This window comes from Thermobia domestica, chromosome 7 (assembly GCF_964235325.1).
Source record: "Thermobia domestica chromosome 7, izTheDome1.hap1.1, whole genome shotgun sequence".
Lineage (NCBI taxonomy): Eukaryota > Metazoa > Arthropoda > Insecta > Zygentoma > Lepismatidae > Thermobia > Thermobia domestica.
The window spans coordinates 209050427-209056987 of record NC_137460.1 but is presented as its reverse complement, the minus strand read 5'-3'; the positions used below and the strand labels follow the sequence as shown (position 1 = coordinate 209056987).

The 6561-nt window shown below is 36.5% G+C and overlaps 1 protein-coding gene across 1 annotated transcript; it reads left to right on the top strand.

The window, feature by feature from the left end:
* The first annotated feature begins 257 nt into the window (after positions 1–257).
* LOC145689506 (uncharacterized) lies at positions 258–1967 on the top strand. Its single transcript, XM_081763679.1, has 2 exons — positions 258–413; positions 1593–1967. The coding sequence occupies exons 1-2, from the start codon at positions 258–260 to the stop codon at positions 1923–1925; spliced, it is 489 nt and encodes a 162-aa protein (XP_081619805.1). The 3' UTR covers positions 1926–1967.
* Positions 1968–6561: the final 4594 nt, after the last annotated feature.

Here is a 6561-nt window from a genome sequence, read left to right as displayed (position 1 = left end):
CGCATGCGTACTCTTGCCCACCACTCAATATGTTTCAGGTATATTGTATCAGACTAAAAATTTGACTGTAATATTAAAATTGATCAATGTCTGTTTTATTTTTCGAACTTACATGGTATGACCTAGATATTGCAACTACTAATTAGTTGAGGGGTTTATGGCATTTAAAACTCTGCTGCTGTTTTATTGTTCGTTATCATCTTTGAGCTTTAAGACAATTAACAAGTTATGTAACTTTGTTTTACAGGTATTAGAGAATGGGGAAGTATAAAAGAAAAACAGAACGGAAGCTTGTGTTTACCCAAGAACTATTGGAAGAGACACGTCAAAGAACAGAACAAGGAGAGTCGAAGAGAAAAGTCGCGAGAGATATTGGCACTAAGGAAAGCACTTTAAGGAAGAGATTGAAAGCTGTAAGTTGAAACTGGAAATACTTAATAACATCTCTGAAGAGTAACTTATATACGAGGGTAAATCTAAAGTTATCCGTGCTTTCGTTTCTTTAACGTCATATAAAATAACACTTTTCCCATCGGTCCTCAATTTTTCATATCTCATTGGTTGCACATCCATGGCTGCATTACTTCCTACACGCCTATAGCATAACTACGAGGGTACCACATTGCAGCATGAGAGCGCAGAAACCAATGTCGCCAACGTAAAGAAAATTATGGCGAAAGTTCGGATATTTTTAGTTTTACGCTCGTAAATGTCAATGTTAAAATCCTTTATTATCTACCTATATAAATATAGTATAAAATACGAACTCTCGACCTTATTTTAAACATTCTATGATCAGTAAAATGTATTTCAACTAAAGTAAACAAACCTAGGAGAAAAATGTTTGGGAGGCCAGTTCTCACATCGAAACGGGAAGAAAGTTCCTCTGACAAGTTTTTGAAATGTGCATAATTATATCCTAAAGGTACCTGGTAACGTATTTTTTGATGTTCAAACCACTGCTCTGATTGATCAAGTATTTATGATGTTTTGAAGACTAATTTGATTCTGTCTTAAGGTAAGTTGTTGTGATCCAAACATTGCAGCGAATCGTGACCAAATTGTTGGCTACAAGGGTTTCGCTGGAGACGGGGTCAGATGTCTCGGAAGCGCCATAAACACTCGTCCCTTGACAATAGTGGTTAAATGCCCACGAATGTATTTTAAGTTTATTATACGAGTGATATATTACAGAGAAGAATCGTAAGGATAATATACCTTAAAGATCGTAAGGATATATTAGATGATACAGAATAATGCTTTCAAAACTTGTGAGTATTAATTATTTCAAATAGCACACTCACAATGTTACATGCCTATACGTTGTATAAAACTTGTAAAAAAAAGTACGGTTATAATTACTAAGGGTAAATTGAATTATAAGCTTTGAATATTAGGCATCATTCAACTATTGTAATATTTAGAGCCAATTATAATTATGTTCAGTTTCTATAGAAGTAATGTTTTCATAAGATAAAAGTACAAGACAAGTTAATTAAGATTAATTGCTTATATTTTGTGTTTCCATCGTTGTTCTTCCTCTGTTTAGGTTTACATTAACGTAATTCATTTTCTGTTCTGTGTCGTTTCAGGGTACTATTCCGGATTCCTGGGGAAGATTCCGCAATGTGTTTGATATGGAAATGGAGAAAGAATTAGCGACGTATATTCGACAAATGGATGAAAGGTTTTATGGCTTAACTCGCAGGCAACTCATAGATTTAGCTTATGAATTCGCTGAAAGAAATGGTATTCATTCCAGATTTAATGCAACTAAGAAGAGAGCAGGAAAAGACTGGCTGCTGAGTTTCGGTAAGAGGCAAAATCTATCCTTACGGACACCGGAACAATGTAGTACTGCCAGAGCTGTTGGATTCAACGAAGTCCAATGCAAAAGGTTCTTTGCCAATCTACAGAGATGCTAAGGACTCAAAATTTCCACCAAATAGAATTTTTAATGTAGATGAGACGGGTATTTCTACTGTTCCTAACAAATTACCTAAAGTGTATTCGGAGAAGGGTAAACGCCATGTCAGCAAAGTTACATCTGCAGAGCGTGGTGAACTAGTCATATCCGTATGCTGTGTTAGTGCTTCGGGTATATATATATCCCTCCTGGGTTAATATTTCCCCATAAAAGAATGAAGCCGGAATTGTTCTTTGGGGACCCAACTGGAACTTTACAAATGGTGTCTGATAAAGGGCAAATGACAAGTGAGTTGTTTATAACGTGGTTCGAACATTTTACTAACTACGTTAAGCCATCGCCAGACGATCCAGTTCTCCTAATTTTAGATAATCATGTATCTCATTGTTCTCTTGGTGCAGTACTGTTTTGTCAAGCTCATTATATTACTCTTCTATCGATTCCACCTCACGCGAGTCATAAAATGCAGCCACTGGACAATGGATTTTTCAGCTCATTGAAGAATGCTTATGAGCAAGAAGTTGACAAGTGGCTAACATCTAATCCTGGAAAAGTAGTTACAGTAATGCAAGTTGCCAGGCTTTTCAACACTGCGTATACAAGAGTGGCGAATGTTCAGAAAGCAGAAAATGCCTTCTCAGCAACTGGCATCTACCCTTTTAATCCTGATATATTTTCCGATGAAGACTTCGACCCATCAGAGGTAACAAAAATTACAGTCACGGATGATGATAACGCTACTGAGTGCGAGAATGTTCTACCTGTTCAGTCTACAGATAAACATACCAATATGACTGGCGAAATAATTCAATCATCGTCCCAGACCAGCAAGCATTATTCTGCATCGTCAAATTCTCCACAGCCCTCAACATCTGGCAATGCTAACAGCTCTTCAAAGTCCATTTGCACAAAAGTGTCTCCACGTCAAAGTATTTTTGATGTGAGTCCATTACCAAGAGCTCCGATTACTAAAAAACGAAAATCTAGAGGGAAACAGTCTGAAATATTATCATTACAAGAACAAATTGCTGCAGAAGATAACAGAAAACAAAGCGAACACTACCAAGAAAAAGAAACTTTTAGAAAAAGCAAGGTCAAAGCCCAAGAAGACTCTAGAGGAAGAACAACTAGCAGTTCCAGGACCATCCTCAACCCAAGAGGACGAATTAAATGAAGCTGAAATAACCTTTTGTGTGGGATGTGGTGAATCATTTGATAATGACTGGGTTCAGAGTGGACAGTGCAAAGCATGGTGGCACGACGCTTGTTCGGGATACGAAGGACAGGGACCGTTCGTTTGTGATTATTGTTAATGCGCACTCTTACACATGTGTTTGCGTACTCTTAGACTCCTAGAAGTCTAAGAGTACGCATTTGACTTATTTTGTTTAATTTGTTTTTTCTCAAACACACTATGTATCTTGGGTCTAGAAGTTGTATCGTTTTGTTGTCCAAAGATCAATGTTTCCATTCATGTATGAAACTTTCTTTTAATTCTCAATATAATGTAGCTAGAACGAAATTAAGATTATGTGCGTACTCTTACCCCCCTCTCCCTTATACAAAAACTTAATTAAAAAGTCCATGACCACCCCCGTAAATCGGAAACGGTGAGACAAATGTGGAAACAAGAAAGGAAGTGTGGCATTATTTTGAAAGTATTACGATTTAAAAGGTCTTGTCACGTGGCCCCCACAGATTCCGGGTGGGGTCCAACTAAAAGTTTCAAATCGCAAGAGAGGTTAAGTAGTACATCGTTTGAAAGCTGTCGTTAAATGAAAGAAGATGGACTAACTCTCGACTTTCTACAACAACACTGTAAAATGGTGGCAGGTCAAAATGTATACAAAAGCCTAATTGCAACTCTATGAATCCATCTATTGAACCGAAGATGGACGTTTCAAACCTATATCGATAGGATAGGCATACCAACCTGCTGAAGCGAGGAAAACTAAATTTGGCATGAATTTTGATCAGTAAGTGACGAAAAGATGCGAAATGTTAAAAACACGATATCTTGAGTTCAAAACGCTGCACTATATATCGAACGCATGTCCAGCTCAAACCACTGGTGTTGGAGAAGCGAAATGTGGTACTTACGCTTATGGTAAATAGCAGATATCCACAAAGTATCAAAGAGTGTCCTCTGTAATCCAATATGGCCGCCAGCGTGAAAAATAAGTTTGTATATAAATATGCTATTTCTTGGAATATTGGAAACCAACGAAGTTTGCGCATCTCGATATACTGGAATGATTTGCATGCGCTTTGGTACTGCTCGCCAATCTTGTAAATGATTTTTTTTTGTATATTTGGTATTGCTTGAAATATTGTGTCAAAACAACGAATGGCATACAAATGTAACCATCACGAATACGTTGCAATAAAGCCCAAAACCTGACTGGTGTAGTACGTCCTTTATGTATGAACAATCTATGAGAAAATTAGAAAAATACCTGAAGGTATTCAACTTTTGTTTAGTAGTATGAATAGAAGTCAGAGTTGTGTGTTCATCGCATATTCGTTGTATTCACGTAAACGATCTCGAGAAAACCGTGACGAACGTTTATATGTGTTGTTATGGAATGAAATAATAGTTGAAGTGAATCGAACTTCAATTGTTCTTTAGTTTTTCTATTGTTTCTAAATGCATAATAGAGAAATATAGAGATTTAGATTTGTACTATTATGAATGACATAGATTTTAAACTGCCATCTTGGATTCAATGTGGCTATAGATTTTCAATTACGTTTTGATCCGCCGCCATTTTACACAGGTTGTCGTAGAGAGTCGAGACTTGCTCCATTTTCTTTCAATTTACAACAGCTTTCAAACGATGTGCTACTTAAACCCCCTTGCCATTTGACAATTTTGAGTTGGACCCCGTCTGAGATCCTGCGGGGGGACCCTGGGGAAAACTTTTTATCCCAAAAAGTGTGCCCTTGAAAATGACAGGATACGTGTTGCTGAGTTTTCAATTTACTCAGCTGTTTCCGAACAAATGACCCGGTTCAAACTATTCTGCCAGCTTTGTAGCTTTTACATTACAAAATATGTTGTAACTCACGATATTCCGCACGATGATACGTATAACTTTGGGATTCGTCTAGTTATAAGATATCAAATGCAAACACAATATTCTCGTTCGGATCTCAGCGAAGCCACTTCAGTGTGACAAGCAAGATCTTCTCTTCCTTAGAAAGAAAAAGATGTTGCAATAAGGAGAATTGGAGAAGGTCTGTCAATGGAGACAGTAATTTACAAACTTATTTCCAGTAGTTGTTCTAAATTTAATATTTTCATCTACTTTCAAGCATTTCCTTATTTATGTGTGATCGGTGTTTTAATTTCTTTGAATATACTGTATATAATGAAATAATACATTACATACACAGCAATATTGAAATTATACGTATTCCGGGGCGAATCATAAGAGGTAACATTTTCTAGGTAACATATTAAGATTTCATTCAGAAAGGCATACGATTTTCATTGTTTTCAACAATGGTTAGTGTGACTTACTGCTCTTTACATAACGATTCATATTTGATTGTTTTCATGAATAATACTGCCAAAACCAAAATGGAATTCAAAGGGAAATTGTGCGATAGTGGACTCCGTAGATTACTTTAGCGTTTTCGAATACTACACTAAAAAATAAATTTATTTGTTCACAGCTTTGCAAATATTGCTTCTAGTGACGAACTTCTTTCGGATTGTAACGTATATTAGCGTTTTTCGTCGAAGAAAAAAAAAGGAAAGGATTTGTGATGGAATTGGAATATTGTATATTAGTTGTAAAGGTAGGAGTTAAGTAATACGACTTCTACTCGCTAGATGCCCTTCCTATTCAGTTATAAGTGCTAGCTACGAGGAGTTCCCTCGAACGTCAAGAGATGGCAGCACTTGTGGTTGCAAGCGGAAGCTTGCTAGGTGAGAGCGGACGGAAGCTCGGCCACTTGAAGACTCGAATGGGTAAGGGATAGTTGTAAGAGAGTAATATGAAAATTAATCGAAATTATGTTTAGTGGGATTAACCTTAAAAATTCAATTTGGAAAAGCGTTTGGGATTTACTTGATGATTGACATAACGTTATCTGAATTTAGTGGCTTTGAATAGTGTGTTAACCGAATATTTAAAAGAATAATTTTATATGTGTTTTTCTTTAATGCTGATTTTGGTAAGTAGAGTGCTATATTCTACCTATTGGAAGAATTGGGCTTGAACTTTGTACTGTGTTGGGGAATAAAGGGAGGCCGAATTATTTAACCTCTTTTGGCAGTGGAAGGAGATTTGAAATTTATTTGCCCTCTCATTATTTTCCATAATAGTGCATAAGATCCCCAATTCTCTTGGTTTGGATCCCAATATATTGGTTCGGATTCCCATGCGGGTTCGGATCCCAATAATAATTGAGTATGGTAGAGCTTAACCTTTTTCTGAGCACCTATTTAATGTTGGGATTTCAGAGAGATGAATATTCGGGTTAATACAAGAGTAGACGTATTACTTATAATTCCTAACCTACCGGAGAAATATTGTAAATTTTGGGAGAGAGAAAAGATTAATTTCAGTATTTGGGAACAGCAAGTCAATGTGTACCATAAAAGGTTAATTTTCAGTATTTGGAAA